Below are 16,966 nucleotides of genomic sequence, written 5' to 3' on the forward strand. Positions count from 1 at the left end.
TGCTGCTGCTACTGTTGTTAAGAGTTTGTGGGCTGCTGGGCCCTGGAGAGGCCAGAGATGCTCAAGGGACTGGAGCATCCTGTGAGGGGTGGGGCTTGACGGCTCTTCAGGCTCTGCCACCCTGAGAGTCACTGACTGTATTACGAGCACCTGGGAAGAGCTTCCTTTCACACAGCAGGCAAGCCACATGCATACAAACCCACACATGCATGCACACGCGTGCACACACACACACACACACAGGTATGCACAGCTACACCCACCAAATGCACACTCGCTCACGCACACACACTCTCATGCACACACACACTCACGTGCACACACACTTGCTTGTATGCATAGGTACAGGTATGCACACAAATGCACAGGTGCATATGCAGGCGCATGTCCCTTTCATGAGCCCCGTTGGCGATCTGTCTCACACTGAGCCCTGGACAGAGGACTGGTGATTGGCTTTGGCCAGGTGACTTAGGGACACAAGTAGGGCCAGAAGAAGGAGCACGGTCACAGGGTACAGGCTGTGGCCAAGTGCACGGGGATCACGTGGCCGGGCCAAGGGAAGCTGACTTGCTGTGGCCTGGCTGCTTGCCCCATGTCAGACAGTGCCATCCCGCGAGTTGACTCAGAACAGACCCGAGCGTGTGTAGGAGCAGGGCCACGGAAGACAGACCGCCAGAGAGCGGGTGGGCTGTTTGCAAGCTACTCCCATGCGGGCAGCTTCACAGGCATTCAGTCACTCACTCCTTCTTCTGTCATGGAAGTTAATTCAGCACCGCTGCATGTGCAGCTCTGAGTCAGGCATTGAGAGTTTAGGGACAAACAGGATGTGGCCTCTGCCCCCAGGAATCCACACTGTGGCAGGGAGGGGAAAACAACCAGGCAAACATTTACAATGCAAAGGAGTGATTCTCAACTAGAGCCAGTGCCACGGGACGTCAGGAAATTGAGAGACACTTGAGACCTTATCGTACAGCTTAGTGGCTAGAAGCTTGATTTCTGGAGTCAGATGCTCTAGTACCATGTGCTAGTGTACTTAACCTACTTACTTTATAGGGTTATGAGGATTAAATAAGGGATGTATGCAAGGTCATAACCAAATGCCTAGTATCAACCACCATCACCGTCACCACTTTGTACCAGTGACCACCAAGTCCACCAATGACGAGAGCCTCTTGGGAGGCCTATTTCATTAATGCCTGGCTCTGCCCTAAAAGCCCAGTGAGGAGTGGAGATGTCGGTCCTTAGCTGTCTTGGCAGGCACTTAAGTCCTCTGAGTGCTTGTGGGCAGGCCTTTCTCAGGCTGCTGTAGATCTGACCCTGGTGGGGATCAGACTGTCTGAGCTCTAAGATTACTTCCAAATAGGAGAGGCAACGATGCTCTCACACTCTGGAGACATTTACAAGGACAGCCCAAAGGGACAACTGAGAACTTTCCAGCTGTTCCATTCCCCGTCCCAGCCTCTGCAGCTCTCCCTCCAGAGGCCCGCCCTCAGCTCAGGGTCCTCAGCTCCTGGCCTTCGTTCATGCAAACAGTGAAAGCTGGTGAGGTATTTGTATATGTAAATGTCCTGGGCATTTCCCTGTTTGGCTGTACCCTCTGAAGTCCTGGCCCAGGGCTCCGAGGTTTTGCAAGAGTTGACAAGGAAGTGCTAGCGATACTCTGTGTGAGAGGGTGTCAATTGCTCAGATGCTGACGGGAATGGAGGGAGCTGATGCCAAGAGGAAATGGCGTGGCTGTAAAGCTGCTGATAGCCCAGGGGAGGTCCCACTACCTGGGTGACACCTGTCTGCCCGCCCTGCCCTTGTCCTACCTGTGGCAGCTCTTGGGGCTGTCCAGAACTTTATGGGGAGCCCTCCCTTCAAGGAGACAGATAAAATGCCTGGTGTGGCTTTAAAGAAGCCAAGTTTCTTGATTTTGCAGAGCTTGTTGCTTTCAGTTTCTGGGCACAGCATTGGACTCTGCAGCTTGTAGGAAGGGATTATCCAGATGTCCTGTTCCCTTATGCTATTTCCTTTCCAGGGACCCACTCTCTGGCCGTTACACTGACCCCCGACCCCAAGCATCTGTCCTTCAGGGCAGTGCTAGGAAGAAGTAAAATACGCATCAGTCTTTTCTGATAATTGTTGTGCAGTAAAAAAGGCCTGGGGTTTGGAGTCAGACAAAAGCACCAGAATGGTATCCCTTGTCTCTGCCCCTGACTGATCGAGTGACCCTAAGCAATGACTTAACTCATGGAGCCTCAGTTCACAAGGAACAGTGAAAAACAGAAATAATGAGACATACCTTTAGTATGGCAGTTAGGTTCCCCAGCCTGGGTCCTGTGCTTTTAGATGAGCACCTTTCAATTGTTAATGGGCCCATGAATCACCTGCAGATTGTGTTAAGCTCCAGATTCTGGCTCAGTGGGTCTTAGGGGGGCCTGAGATCCTGCATTTCTCATAAGCACCCTGATGATGCCGATGATGCTGGTCCAGGGACCACACTTTGAGTAGCCAGGACTCTCAGAGCTTTTATGGGGATTAAATAAGCACATATACATAAAAGTGGCCGGAAGAGCGCCTCACACAGGGCGGAAGCTCAATTATGTCAGTCCTCTCTCCTTACCTCCTTGAAAGCGTCAGAAAAAGATTCAGAGGAGGAAAAAAGCTCACATGAAGTTATCAGGACCACAGTGAGAGGGTCACAGAGTGGTGAAGCTGTAGGTGAGTGCAGAGTGTCCAGCCGGGACCCCCAGCAGGGGCTATGCTCAGAACCACCTGGGGGCTGGTAAACAGGTCACATTTCTCCAGGCATCATCGAAAAATCCACTGAGGCAGAAAATCCTAGCATCGGCCCCTGGAATTTTTAGTTTAAAAAGTGTCCCAGGTGCTTTGGAGCTGTTTACTTGGGAACTACTGATCTGGTACAAACCCTCATTTTAGAGAGGAGGCACAGAGAAGTGAAGTGACAGCCCTGAGTCACGTAGTTAGTTTGGACAATTATTCATTCTTGCATTCGAGATACAGTCACTGAACACTTAACCACATGCTAGACACCGTGCTGGGCGCTGGGGGGTTCCGGGGTGCAAAACCTGCCCCTGGTCCTTGCTCTTACAGAGTTCATAGTCTAGTGTGGACTATGACACATGGTAACGAACACCTTCCTTCCTAGGCGAAGGAGAGGGTGCACTGGCAGAGGGTCATAGGGACCTGAATTAGATTGGGGAAAGCACAGAAGCTCCTCCGGGGAGGTGATATTTCAGGTGGGACCTGAAGGGACAGCAGGGAGAAGCCAGGTGGAGCATGAACGAAGTCGGGGGAAGAGCCTGGCATCGAGGGATGGCTGTCTGCCAGCAGTGGGCAAAGAGGAGCGCCCCGATTGGGGCCACAGAGGCCGGCTGTGGCCAGACCACCTGGCCTTCCGCTTTGGTGACTGTCCCAGAGGCCACGTCTCCTGACGGACAGCTTTCCTCACCCTCTCTGCCGTTGTTCAACAGCTTCTGGGGTCAGGCTCACCCTGGTTCCTTAAGCCAGTCAGACTTTCTCTAACTGGTATCCCCGGTTCCGTCCACAGCAAACAGGCCCCATCAGTGCCACCCTGGTGATGACACGCCCCATCAAAGGGCCCCGGGAAATACAGCTGGACTTGGAAATGATCACTGTCAACACCGTCATCAACTTCAGAGGCAGCTCCGTGATCCGACTGCGGATATACGTGTCTCAGTACCCGTTCTGAGCCCTGGGCTGGAGCCTCTGACACTGCCTCTCAACAGCACCAAGGGACAGGAGAAGCGAAGGAACCAGAGGGAGAATGAGAGCGAGAAAGACGTGATGCCCTTCCTGCCGAATGTCTCCTGGGGAGTCAGCCCCGAGTCCTGACCACGCCTGTATTATTATAAACCCCGTCCCGTCACTTTGAAGGACATGCTTCCCCAGTTGCTATGACACAGTTATCAAAAAGCATTATCATTGGCACCCTAACCTGAGATTGACGGTGATTTTTCAAGGCCTTCAGTTTATTTCCATATTTTTCAAAGAAAATAGATTAGGTTGGCTGGGGTCTGAGTCCACGTTCAAAAACTGTGAACCGCTTCCTCTCACCTGCTCCAGGCCTTCTTTCTATCTCTTGCTGATTGCTTCTTTGCCAAGGCCCAAAATGCTCCTGGGGATGCTGGGTGTAGCTAGCTTGCTTCTTGCATGTACAGAGAAGGCTATGGAAAGAAACCACAGCAGGATCTAAGGGTTTTTAAAGAGTCTATTTCAAAGCCATGTCTGGTATTTTCAGCCATAAAAGAAGTTTTAGTTGTCCTTAAATCTGTATAACTGTTTAATCCTTTCTTGTTCATTTGAGTATTTTTTTTTTTTAATCCACGGTAGAATTCCTTCAAAAGGCCTTAAGGCACGTGTTATGTTCTGTCTTCCCAAACCCAGTCTCCTCTCCATTTTAGCCCAACGTTTTCTTTGAGGACCCCTTCATCATGCTTCCTTTAGAATTTTTACACAACTGGGTTGGAAGGCAGAGGTCTCCAAACTGATTAAATATTTGAAGAGATCTTGTGTTTGGTTCATTTTGACATCGTAGATGATTGAGCATTTGGGGTTGGTTCTTGTTCTCTTTAGTTTATTGTGTACTGGCTTGAAAAGCTCTCTGGAGAGTGAGATCATTGTTAACAACATGATAAGGAGAGAGGGTGGGGAGAGAAATGGTGGTGGAGGAGGGAGGGGAGAGCATCAAGCCTGAATCTTATTCCGTTCAATTGGAAGACAGCAAACAACCCCCCATGATGTAGATTATTTCCAGGTACTTTTCCAGAACAGGAATGTATCCAGTTACTTTAAATCAGTGGTCCTCATCCCTGACTGCGTAGTAGATAACCAGTGGAGCTTTCTAGAAGAAAACCTGACTTCCTGGGCCTCACCCCCAGAGATTCTGATTTAGTCAGTCTTAGGTAGGGCCCAGGCATGGGGAAACTTAAAACCTTTAATAAGTAGGTGGAGTTGAGAGCTCATTGCATAAAGAAAGGGAGACAAATGTGGCCCAAGCCCTGGTCACCTTGCCCTCAACATCTTTTCTTACTTGTAGGGTTCATTTTTCTTTTCCTGGTCAGGGACCTGAATTCCCTTCAATCTTGGTACCCCAGACAGGGACAAAGAGAGTCAACAGTGCAAATCACAGATGGGAGGACAGGTGGGGACAGCTACCTTTGCGTCCCATCCCAGGAGTCAACCCTGTTACCGAGTCCAAGCTCGTATTGCTTGCTGCACGACAGGCCAATAAATTGAGCAACTAATTATTGAGGCAAGGAATAGCAACTTTATTTGGAAAGCCAGCAGACCGAGAAGACGGTGGCCTCATGTTGCAAAGAACCATCTTGCCTGAGTTAGACCTCAGGCTTCTTTTATACTAAAAGGGGAAGGAGTAAAGTCAAACATTTCCTGGTTCCGGTTGGCCTCCAGAGGGGATATGTTAATTCTTCCTTCCTAAAACAAAGCTCTTCCAAACCATTCCCCACTGTGCCCACTCCGTCAGGTTCAAGTGATATTAACAGTAGCACCAGCAACAAATCAACAACACACAGCCCCAGTTTCATAGCTCAGAAGAGAAAGGACAATTTCCTACAGACTTGCCAGTGTGCGGACCCAGCTCCACAGAGCAGAGAGCCGTGGTGGCCCTGAGCCCTGGGCTCCCCCTGGGTGGGGAGGCTTAGGTGTCAGGACTGGGTGTGGAGTTAGAATGCTGAAGGCTGATGTGAGCCGCTCCGAATGACTGACTCAGGCTCAACACAGCTCGAGGGTAAGGTTTCCTTTAACTTCTGAAAAAGAAGGAGGGGCAGCCTTGTCTTGGTGATTTGAGGACCCATGGGTTTCAGAGGTGCCACATTTGGAACCAGACCTGAGTCTCTAGGACTTGCATTTTATTTGTTCATGTCAAGACGTGGCTTCCTACTTCTAAGAAAAAGGGCACAGAAAGACTCATAAAAGCAGCCTCAAAGGACTTCTTGGCCTGCAGCTTGTTCTTTCCAAACATAGTCTGATGAGTTCAGTGTAAATGAATCAGAAGCATGTGGGATCAATTTACCTTAAAATACCCTAAACTGAAAACTTAAGGGAAAAATGCCCTGGGGCTAAGCGTGTACGTACTGTAGGGCCAAACCCCAGACATTTGGGAAACAGTTACAGAGGCTCCCAGAACCCGAAAAGCTGCTGCCTTCGGCCACCCCTTGGGAACAGTCAGGTGTTATTATTTTCACAAGACTGGGGAGAAGCCTGCTCTTCAAATCTCAGCATTGTGCCCCCTCCGCGGGAGTCTGCTGGGGCTGGCTGTCCCCTTGGACCCTGAGGTATCAGGCCGTTCCACACCTGTCCCCCCTCATCAGCGTTGCCCCATCTCCGAGCTGGGCTGAGAGCTTGTCACATGAACCCCGCTCCGTTCTGTTCCATCAGGGCTGGAAGAATGAAGGACTCTGTGGTGGAAGAGGTGCCAGATTAAGAGCTGGGACACCTGCAAAAGTTCTTGCGTTACCACCTAAGCTTCTGGGTTCAATGTGGATGAAACCTTCCATTCAGCTGCCTTTAATTCTAAAGTTTTGTGATTTCTTGAAATGTACTTTGGGGATGACAGCCAGCATTTCCATTAAACTGCAATTTGAGAGTTTCACAGCCATTTGCCAATCATAACGCTTGCTAACTGGCACAGAATCCACCTACCTGTAGCCTCTCGGGCCTGGAAAACGTACTTCGACATTTTCTTAGGTAACTGTCTTGGCCCTTGGGGTGTTATTTTCCCAGATGGTGAAAACATTTCAGCAGGTCTGATTACCTCATTTTCGGTGGTTTCAATGTATGCTTGTGGACTGAGTGTTTACTGTAATATGTACAAACTCTTCATCTGGGTGAGCCAAGAGGGTCACCCAGAGAGAGATGATGCGATAAAGGAGCAACTATTCTTTTCTCTCCTCTCAGCGCATGAAATCCTGTTTGTAGAAGGTTTTCTTTGTAAGAGGAGAACACACTTTGGTTAAGCACCTACCCACCCCACTTTGGTTGGGCCAGTTTCTGGATTCAGAGAGATGAACAAGATAGATACAAGCCCCTGATAAGATATTTATCTAAGGGTTTATGCAGCTTCTGAGACAAAACTGGAATACAGTGTGGTGGGTGCATTTTAGCAGTGTGAACAAAATGATTTTGGTTAGATTTTCATAATTATTGACATGTCTATTTCATACAACAAAAATTCTTATGAACATTCTCAGAAACATGTTTGAAATTTAGAATAAGATGTCTCTGCTTAGGCTTACTAAATACACTGAAAGGAAACACAAAATCAATGTTAGCTAAAAATTTTCTTTCTTTTGGATACTGTTTGTATGTACCTTGAAATGCAATGTTTTAATCTCTATGGAAAAAGAAAAGCAAACTTTTAGTAAAGCTCTTCATTATTTTGAAATTGGCCAATGCTCATCAACTATCAGAGAGATACACAGATTGTTCTTTCTTGTTGATATTTTTGTTCTCAATTTTCTTAGTGCCTTTACTTAGCAGATGGCTGACAGCTTCATTAGAATCCCTAACATAAGTAACTAAGAGATGTTTTTAAAAAAAATAATCAAGAAGTTTCAGGACAAAAAGGAGTGCACTGAGGCAAGATTTATCACTTTGGTAGTTTTTTTTTTGCCGGGGGTGGGGAGGCAGGGGAAGTGACAGCATCCAATTAGAATCTTTGACTTGCTAATGCTTCCTAGTACTGAGTCTTCACCAGCATCCATCAGTGAAACAGACCATTAGGATAAGAAAATAGGTGTCAGCACCGATCGATTATATTGTCATTGTTGGTGTTCTCTCAAAGAGGTAACGACATGTTGACAGGCAGTGACTAGCAACACTTTTTTCAGGAATTTGGAGTATTCTTGAGCAATAATGTAAGATGAATGTAGGAGTAAACTGTGCATGGATGCAAACACCAAGGTCCTTATGATACCTATTTATCAAGATTTGATGTTTTTAATTTAATGCTGATTTAGGGCTACCAGAGAGTCATTGGATAGCTGGATGCCACTTGAAAGTAGTTTTTGTTTGGGGAGGATTGTTTTGGTTTCTACGTAGCCTCTTTTCCAATTCTTGCTCTCCTGCTTTCTACTGAGAATGCATTTGATGTTGCAGAACTGGCTTCTATCACAAGGTAGCTACTAGACTTCAAACACATGCCTTGAGTTCTTCTGAGCTTTAATGTACCAACCACTTATAGTTTGTCCATAAAGAGGAGCATCGCTTGCTCTTATATTTGTTAATGTCCTCCATCCTCTGCTCTTTACCAAAAAAAAAAAAAGTTATTGAAACCAAGCTGTGGTATTCGCAAGTAACTTAGCTCTTTACAGTGATTCTGTAGTCTTACAATTTTGTGTTGTCTTATTTTGTTTCATTTTCTTCCAGTTCCACTTTAAAAAAGACCCCCACAGAGATGTCCACCCCAAGCTTGGCATTTCCACACAGCATTTTCCCAGTCTTTCGGAAAAGCAGATATGTGGGCCAATAACACTGCTGCAAAGGCAGCATTTTTAAGTGCAAAGGCACTATTGAAATCATAATTGACTTTTTTCAGTAAAACCGCGGTTAGTCAAGAGAATCCTTTCAGCTCGGAATCTATGCACACTGGGGGAGAGCTAGGCCCTCTTGCTTCCTGCTTTTGTTGTTGGAACTTTCAATGTATAACCTCTTAGGGCCCTCAGTACAACTTTTAAAACTCTTGGCATCACTTTCCATCATAAAAGCCAGGACTTTTCTCAAGTAGGTGGCGAAGAGCTCCCAGGTGTACTGCAAGAATTTTGTGACAATAAGACAAGTGGAAAAGGAGCTGGTTGCCTCATTTGGAGCAGCTGTAGAGAAGGGCCAGGCTCTGGAAGGAAAAGATGTTGCTTCCTCCAGCTAATACTGAGCCAGTACTCTGCTAATACTCAGCTAATAAATATTCTGCTCTTCACACTCACTCCCTCCAGCTGCAAGCTTCCATCTTGGGAGACTGCCTCAAGGCTACTCTGGTTCTTAATTTTCACCAGACTTCACTTAGCCCCACTCCATTCCTTTGTTGATTCCTCAACAACCTGCTGAAGGCTGAGGTGGGAAAGAAGAGGACGAGGATAGAGATGGAGCTTCTCTTGTTCCTCCTCGGGAATGTGAACTCGGTTTCCTTGCTTTACTTCTGAGTAAGCTTGTGGGCTTGGGGTTAGGAGCCTCCTTCATTCTCCTCCTCTTCCTCCTCTCATTTCTTCCCTTTATTCTCTCTCTTCTTTCCTTTTCTGCACTGTCCCCTGACCCCTACTGCCTGATCTCCATCCCAAAGTTGCGAGTTGGTGGTCGGGTCCTGTCCAGTGAAAACACAGCTGGGTCTGAGGGGCAAAGTACAAGACTATGGATACATTTTGATCCCTTCTCCCTCCACCTCCTCTGCTCTTCTTTCCTAAGCACACAGAACCTCTCTCCAGTCTCCAGAACACCCCTTCCTGAGCAAAGACACGACTTCCCTTTTCTCATTTTTCTCCTGTCATTCCTGCTCAAAAAAGAAAGAATCTTTATCCAGTGATCTGACCCTGGGTCTTCCCTGTGGCTGTTCTTCCTGAGGACTCACTCTCAGAGTCCCTTCTGACCTGCAGTCTCTCCTTTCCAGGCTCGACTTCCTTCATTCCAACACCCCTTCGTCAGGAGCCAGGCTACCCCCACTCATTACCAGAAATGCACTTTAAAAAATCTTTCCAATACTCTCTGTCCCTAGTCCATCGTGGCATCTAGCAGCTTGACGTGGTGCCTATAGTCTTCGTGTAATCTGGAGCAGAGTCTGGGGAAAACGGGAGTCCGTTTAAACTCAGGACCGTGCACGGTCTCTAAAGACCAGGGTTTCTCTGCCAGTAACAAATCACCCTTAACTTTCTTTGTAAAATGTAGGCTAGCACTTTTCGTAAATTCACAGATTATAGAATTATTCATCCAAACTATTCCCTAATAGAACATACTGTGGTTTTATGGACAGTAACCTTTACGCAGATCCACCTATATCTTTGCAACCTTCACCCGTACACCCCTTTTTCACAGTGAATTGGGATTTAGTTGCGACTTAAAGGATGACCGTGAAGTCCTCAAGCATAGGAAGGAAAGGACACTGAGAAGACCAATGTGGTTGGAGCAGAGGATTCAAGGGTGTGTGTACGGCAGGGAGCAATGGAATTCTTTACATTATTGATGGCCCTATTCATCTAAATGAGTTTGTACTTTATTGTAGAGACCAGAATTTCACAGAACACTAGCCCAGCGAGATGCTAACCAGTGCTCCAAGACTGAGGAGTTCGCTTGTTTACTAGATTGGGGAATCTGAATTATGAGTCCCTTTTTGAAAGATTCACAATTGATATTAGAAAATTAAAGCCTCTGAGAAGTCCTACAATGAAAAGGAAACCTGGTTAATTTTTGTATATAGGTGAATCAAACTTATTTGGAAGGGAAATGTTTTTTTCCCCAAAACAACTATCAACGTCTCCAGTAATAATTTTCCTTAGAGTTTGGGAATTTCTACTGTCTGCTATGGGGGGAACTATGGTAGGGTTTGTATTTTATTTTGTTTTGCTTTTTTTTGTTTTTTTTGTTTTTTTTTTGTGGTATGTGGGCCTCTCACTGCAGTGGCCTCTCCCGTTGCAGAGCACAGGCTCCGGACGCGCAGGCCCTGCGGCCACGGCTCACGGGCCCAGCCACTTCGCGGCATGTGGGATCTTCCCAGACCGGGGAACGAACCCGTGTCCCCTGCATTGGCAGGCGGACTCTCAACCACTGCGCCACCAGGGAAGCCCCTGCTTTGCTTTTTAATTAGGAAAGGGACGTTGTCTTATTTTTAGGAAGATCACTTTGGAAGTGGTGTATGGAGATGGGAGAAATGGGAATCAAGCAGAATACTGCAGGTTGTTCACATAAAAGATCATTACCTCTAAGTTGATCTTTCTGAAGAGAAGCCTGACTAGTTCCTTGCTTAAAAGTCTTTACTGACCCCCAGCCCCGCCTCTGCCCACGGGGTAAATTTCAAACTCCTGAACGTGACTGGCAAAGCCTTCCATGTTCTGGTTCTTGCCTTCTTCTCCAGTTCCATCTCCAATCACTTTCCCCTCCTTCATAACAAATTCTCAAACAAACAACACCCCTCTCCCCTAACCTGAAAGGCTTATATATTCCCTTCAGCTGCTCCTGCTAGAACTCCTCTCACTGGCAGCGCTTCTCTTCGTCCACTTGCCAGATGCCTCTTCATCTGTCAGTATTCCCCTCAGAGGTCAGCTCCTCTCTGAGCTTTCCAAACCCATCCCTGAAACCCTGCAACCACACCGCCAACTCCGCCCTCTACTCCTGTGTAGAAAGAAACACTCCTGTTACCTGTGTTCCTGTGGTTGTGATTACCGTGCAGAGTTCTAAACTGCAAACTCCTTCAAAACACCATTTACACGTTGCTCATCACTATAGGCTTAAGGGCTAGCATAGCACCTGGCACAAAGTAGGGGGTCAGGGTCATTCAAGTGAATATGATGATGGGAACTGACAAGAGAAAAATGGAGAGAAGGGGAAAGAGTCAGGGGAACTGTAGTAGATGGAATCAATAGCTCTTGCTGATTTACTGGGTGTGGAGGCTTACGGAGCTAAGGCACACCCTAAACCAAGCCGAGAAATACCTCAGGAGGAGGGGTTTGGGAAGTAGGGGAAGATGAACTCCATTTTAAACTTGCTCTGTTATTTTTATTTTTGTGTGGAGGTATAATTTACATACAGGGAGGTGCATAGGTCTTAATTGCACAGTTAGATAGCCTTGGACAGGTAGAATCTGCTGGCTTTGAGGCGGCAAAGGCGGCTGTAACACATCCAGGTGGAGGTATTCTGAAGATGGTCAGAAGTATGTGTTGGAGGAGAGATTTTGACGCTAGAGATTGAGTTCTGGGGACCTTTGAGAAGTGGTCCCGGGGATGCAGATGAGGTGGCTCCTTGAGGATGAGAAGCCCAAGGATCCATTTTTTGACCTAAAAGACCAAATACACTCATGAAAGCAGTCATCCACTCCCTGAGAGTCCGTCAATTGCTTCCTGAGTGAGTGACGGGGCTCCTATTCCCAGTAATTATGGTCAGTACATACCACACCTGAGGAAAGAATGCTAAGATAAACAAAAATGACTCATGGACCAATATCAAAACTGAAAATTACATTAACCATGCCATCTATTAGCTTCCGAAACAGCAGAGTCATTTTCTTATTAACCCATTAGGCAAATAAATGTTTTTGGCTGGAGGTTAGCATTCATTTCCCCCTAAAGTATACTGCATTTAATTAAATGTATAGGAAAAATTCTATTGGCCTTAGGAGTTATGGTGATGTGGTGGGAATATCTCTAGTCTGGAAGTCTAGACAGCTTTGGTTCTTTTTCCAGCTCTCTCTGGACAAAGAGAGAACTTTTCTAGGTCTCTCTTGACCTAGGGCAAGACACTTGGCCTCTCTGAGCCTCAGATTTTTCCTTGTAACCTGAAAAAATATTAACCTCGAACCCTGTACTCACTTGACTCCTCAACAAATATTTTTCAAGTTTCTACTCTGTTCTTGGATTTGACCTGCTTAAGAATCCCTGCTCAAACAGTTCTTTGCTCTGGCCTCTGGCCAGATAGCCATCACTCTCAATTTGAAAGTATGCCTTTACACTAGAAAGTGTTCTTTACACTAGAGGATGAAAAAATGAGGTATGCACAACTCAGCTTCTTTACAGGAATTTTGTCCTGGCTCAGACAACTGGGTATAATAGTGTCAATCTGGGGATGCAGAGGGAACACTGGGATTGGAGTTGAATAGACCTGGGTTTGGGTCCCAGTTCTGCCACTTATCAGTCTGTGACCTGGAATAAGTTGCCTGGGTTCTCTGAGCCTTACTTTCCTCATCTGTAAAATGGGGTTAATGATACTCACCTCCTTGTTGTTTTGAGAAATAAGATGATGTATGTGGAAATGCTTCGTGATTTTCTTCCCTATTATCCTAGCAAGCAGCAATTGCCCCATGCCTTTCTTCACCTCAAATATTCCAAGTATCCAAGCCATTCACCCGAGCAATGACTCAGTTTATAAACAGTTCTTGGAACTTGAAGGACCAAAGTGGCTTCACTTCTCTCAGCATACTCTTAGCAGTTTCCTTCTCATTTCATTTCATTTCAACTTGAAATCAGGTCCATTTCATCTCAACTTTGTACAAAGTGGGAATGTGGTTTCCAGCCACATTTTCACTCTTCCAATACACTGTTGATGTCCTAAGGAGGTCATTTTAATTGGATTTTATTGATAATGCGTCCATATAGACCATGACAACCGAAAGGATCTAGAAATCATGTCATGAGGTCCAATTGCCTTATAATGAAGATTCCGAGGCTGAGAATAGGGAATTGACTTGCTCCAGGTAACCTGGTGGTAGATTGACATATAGGTCTCCCGATTCCTGGTCTAGTAGTTCTCTTTCCCCTAAACCACAGAATCTTTCCAATCCTGAGCTGTTTAAACTGTTTGTATCTCAAGTGATCTGAAAGCTATTTGCTTAATCCACAAGGGTTCTCCTTGCCCTTCTGTGCTGAAGGACATTCACTAATTTAGACAACTGTCATGTCCTTTCATGGGAATTCATTAAGGTAAACTGTGGCACAATGAGGGACAGCAAAAACCACAAGGAGATCACAAGTATGTGGCAACTCAAATTAGAGTTGAGACAGAATATGCGTTATCGGAAAAAAAGACTTCAGGACCCTTGGATGGAAAATGGACTGCGACCTCTTTAGTCCACAGAACACTGATACAGAGAGAGAAGCAATAAGGGTTCCCACATGGTGCTCTCGTCTTTGAAATTGATCAGGGTCATGAGCAAGCCACCACGATACGGACAGCTCTGGGTGACAGTGGAGGCAATTTTGGTGACACTGTGTGAGGCCTCCCATACACATCTCTTCCTCCCTCCCTTTCTCCTTTTCTTTCTTCTCCAAACTTATCTTGAGCACTTTTTTTTTTTAAAGAAGATGTTGGGGGTAGGAGTTAATTAATTAATTAATTAATTTTGCTGTATTGGGTCTTTGTTTCTGTGCGAGGGCTTTCTCTAGTTGTGGCAAGCGGGGGCCACTCTTCATCGCAGTGCACGGGCCTCTCACTATCGCAGCCTCTCTTGTTGCGGAGCACAGGCTCCAGACGCGCAGGCTCAGTAGTTGTGGCTCATGGGCCTAGTTGCTCCGCGGCATGTGGGATCTTCCCAGGCCAGGCCTCGAACCTGTGTCCCCTGCATTAGCAGGCAGACTCTCAATCACTGCGCCACCAGGGAAGCCCTATCTTGAGCACTTTTAATATACCAGGTCTTACATTAGTTCCTTAACCCTGCTTTCTTTTTCCTTGGTCTCCCTTTAGAAACTCGTCTGTCTTTCTTATTCATCTCCCCACCTTTTTTCCTCTTCCTCCTTCTCTTCCACTTGTTTCCCCCTCTTCCAGGTGTCTTTCTTTCATCGATAACCCGGAAGTCAGCTGTGGTCTCCTGGTACATGAGATCTAGATAATATTGCTTTGAGCTCCTCATTCCATGCCCTGTAGAATTCCAAAGCCTTTCCAGATTTCTGAACACTCTCATGGGAGGTGGTCACCTCTGACTTCAAACTCTGAACTTCTCTGAATTTACTTGGTTCATAGGCCATTTCACCACCAACACAGTCCCCTGACCCCCAGTCCCTTGCCAGTTGATTCTGACATGAAACTGATTTTTACGCAAAAAATGATGCAACAACACTGTAGTGGATTGAATAGTGTCCCCCGCAAATTCATACCTGTCCAGAACATCAGAGTTGGCCTTATTTGGAAATAGGGTCTTTGCACAGATAATCTATCAAATTAAGATGAGGTCACAATGGAGTAGGGTGAGCCCCAAATCCAATGACTAACGTCCTTATAAGAAGAGGAGAGGACATATCAAAGATATACAGAGAGAAAAAGACCACGTGAATATGGAGGCAGAAGAGTAGTGATGTAGCTATAAGCCAAGGAATGCCAAGGATTTCCAGGAGCCACCAGAAGCTGGGAGAGAGGCAAGGAAGGGTTCTTCCCTAGAGCGTCAGATAGAGCATGGTCCTGCTGAAACCTTGATTTGGGAATTCTAGCCTCCAGACTTGGGAGAGAATAAATTTCTGTTGTTTTAAGCCACCAGTTTGTGGTACTTTGTTACAGCAGTCCTAGGAAACTAATACAAACACTGTTTTCATTTGTGTATGGAGTCAAAATTTACTGAGGATTTGAGAGTGGAGGGTGGGACAGAGAGTAATTTACATTTCAGCTCTCCATCCCTGCTGTTTCAGTAGGTCCTCTGCCACGCCCTATTCTTCCTCTTCCATTCAACTTGCCTCTTTGTCCCTGCTTCCCGTGAAGTCCACAAACTCCAGATTCATCTGGCTCTAGGATGCAGAATGCCTACTCTCAAACTCAGCTCCCAGCTCACCGTTCAGGCCAAAACCCCTCCAGATACTCAGCTGCACAAAATACTTTGCAGGGAGTAGCGCCCAGTAGACACTGGCTAGTATTAGTATTACATCATTCTGAACCCCAAGACTCATCAGTAAATGGTTGGTTGATTGAAAATACTTTTCCTCTTAAAAGGGAAAGGTGGGTTTTAAAAACGATTTCTGTCCCCCTTTCAGAAGACATGTTCCTGCTTTACTTCCATCCTTCTGCCTGCCAGACACAATGGGATAGGTTGTTGGCCTTAACCGTAACCCTCACCCCACCCTTTAGAATGTCAGGATGTAGATGGTGGAAGCTGAGAGGGATGTGTTTGTCTGTCAGTCAGTGGATGCTGCCCTGGGCACTTCGGGGAGATACTAAAAGAATACAAGCCTGCCCTGAAGAACACTCCAGAAGACCACCCTTGGCTTCTCTTCTTTGAAAGCTTTGTTCAGCTTGTTTGATCTCTTGCATCTTCTAATAATAATCTCTTGCATTCTATTTCCTCCTTACAATATTTCCTCTTCTCCTATGTACCTATAGGAGCTTTTAAATGTTCTGTCACCCTTATTATTCTATTTTTTTATGCTTGTAAATTTCTAAGACCCATGGGGTGGTTCTTTCCAATTTTTATGGGATATACAGGAAACTTAAGTCTAGAGGTAAAGTAAATTGCCCAAGATCATCTGTGTTTAAGTGACAGAGCTTGCCCCAAACTGCAGACTGTTGCCCTTCCTGCAAATGTCATGGACTTTCTTCGAGTGGTTGTGAACTGCAGCCTTTAGTCTAGAAAAATCCACTTAATTCAGACTAGCCGTCTTCTTGTTGGAGCAAGAGCTCTGGATACGTCCGCTTGATTCCCTTTAGACACCACTTTGTGTTTTAAGAACTGATTTCTAGCCTGATTTTAAATTAGGTTTATTTGTTGGTTTGAAGAACTCTGTATTTTGACTCGGGCTTCAGAGAAATAGTTTTACTAGGTTACACGAATATTTTGAAACTCAGTCCTTACTTATTTTTCAATTCAATAAAAGTTTGCCCAAACAAAGCATCCCACAGGCGAAACTCGTGCCAGATCCCAGATGTTTAACACGTTTGCTTCAGATATTGGAGTTCATGGCCTCTTATAGTTGTTAAACCAAAAAATGTAAGACCATGGAAAGGATTTTTAATATCTAGGAGTGCTGCAAGGTCAGGCTGGATTCTGGTCAATGGCAGCAATTCAACAACCATTTTGACCACAGATTCTTCGATTTTTCGTGTGTGTGTGTGTGTGTGTGTGTGTGTGTGTGTGTGTGTGTGTGTATGTAATTTAAAAAACAATCCAAGCAGACAGTTCAATGAGGGGGAGCATGAACTCTTTAGGTTTGATTCAATTCCACTTCATTTTGGTTGATCTATGCAGAAATGTTAAAAAAAAAATTAAAAGTTCCTTTTCTAATCCTACTATTGACCCTCTAATTTGTAATCA

At 45.8% G+C, this 16,966-nt stretch overlaps 1 protein-coding gene across 4 annotated transcripts in view; it reads left to right on the forward strand.

The window, feature by feature from the left end:
* The window catches only part of FBLN5 (fibulin 5), an 82,939-nt gene extending 78,408 nt beyond the window's left edge, over positions 1-4,531 (forward strand). For all 4 annotated transcript variants that reach the window (XM_073800114.1, XM_033850709.2, XM_073800113.1 and 1 more), the window contains one exon: positions 3,554-4,531. In XM_073800114.1, coding sequence (XP_073656215.1) covers positions 3,554-3,715 — 162 coding nt within the window. In that variant the 3' untranslated portion in view covers positions 3,716-4,531. The remainder of the gene's footprint in view (positions 1-3,553) is intronic.
* The last annotated feature ends 12,435 nt before the right edge of the window (positions 4,532-16,966 follow it).

The sequence above is a fragment of the Tursiops truncatus genome, chromosome 2, assembly GCF_011762595.2.
Source record: "Tursiops truncatus isolate mTurTru1 chromosome 2, mTurTru1.mat.Y, whole genome shotgun sequence".
NCBI lineage: Eukaryota > Metazoa > Chordata > Mammalia > Artiodactyla > Delphinidae > Tursiops > Tursiops truncatus.